Below are 354 nucleotides of genomic sequence, written 5' to 3'. Positions count from 1 at the left end.
CCAGAAAATTGGAAAACAACATAAGTTCAGCTACTGGCCACCCCTAATGTGCCAGAATCCATCACTGATGACAAGTGTTTTGAAGGATCCATCACCATCAGTGAGAATGGCTTCGCTGCAAGTCATAAATACTTTCCTTCTTGATTCTTCACAAGTTCTTACACTTGCTGTGGATGAGTGAGTTCATTTAAGTATTACTTTACAGGAAGCAACACCTTGAACTTAAGTTATAAATCAATGGCAGTTGCATTTCAGATCAATTTTCCTGTATTTTACTAGATTTTTGGTTGCATATACTCCATGAGAAAAGAAATATTGTAGTGTTTTATGGATTATCTATTTTCTTTAAACATA

At 35.0% G+C, this 354-nt stretch overlaps 1 protein-coding gene across 1 annotated transcript in view; it reads left to right on the top strand.

Annotated features, from left to right (window-relative positions):
* The window catches only part of LOC119586405 (HEAT repeat-containing protein 6-like), a gene marked incomplete at its 5' end in the record, with an annotated part of 21,453 nt that overhangs the window by 1,312 nt on the left and 19,787 nt on the right, over window positions 1-354 (top strand). The window contains 1 exon segment of the mRNA XM_037935127.1: window positions 5-177. Within this exon segment, the coding sequence (XP_037791055.1) occupies window positions 5-177 (173 nt within the window).

This window comes from Penaeus monodon, chromosome 21, assembly GCF_015228065.2.
Source record: "Penaeus monodon isolate SGIC_2016 chromosome 21, NSTDA_Pmon_1, whole genome shotgun sequence".
In the NCBI taxonomy this organism is placed as follows: domain Eukaryota; kingdom Metazoa; phylum Arthropoda; class Malacostraca; order Decapoda; family Penaeidae; genus Penaeus; species Penaeus monodon.
Note: the sequence above shows the minus strand (reverse complement) of the source record. Positions and strands in the feature narration are given on the sequence as shown.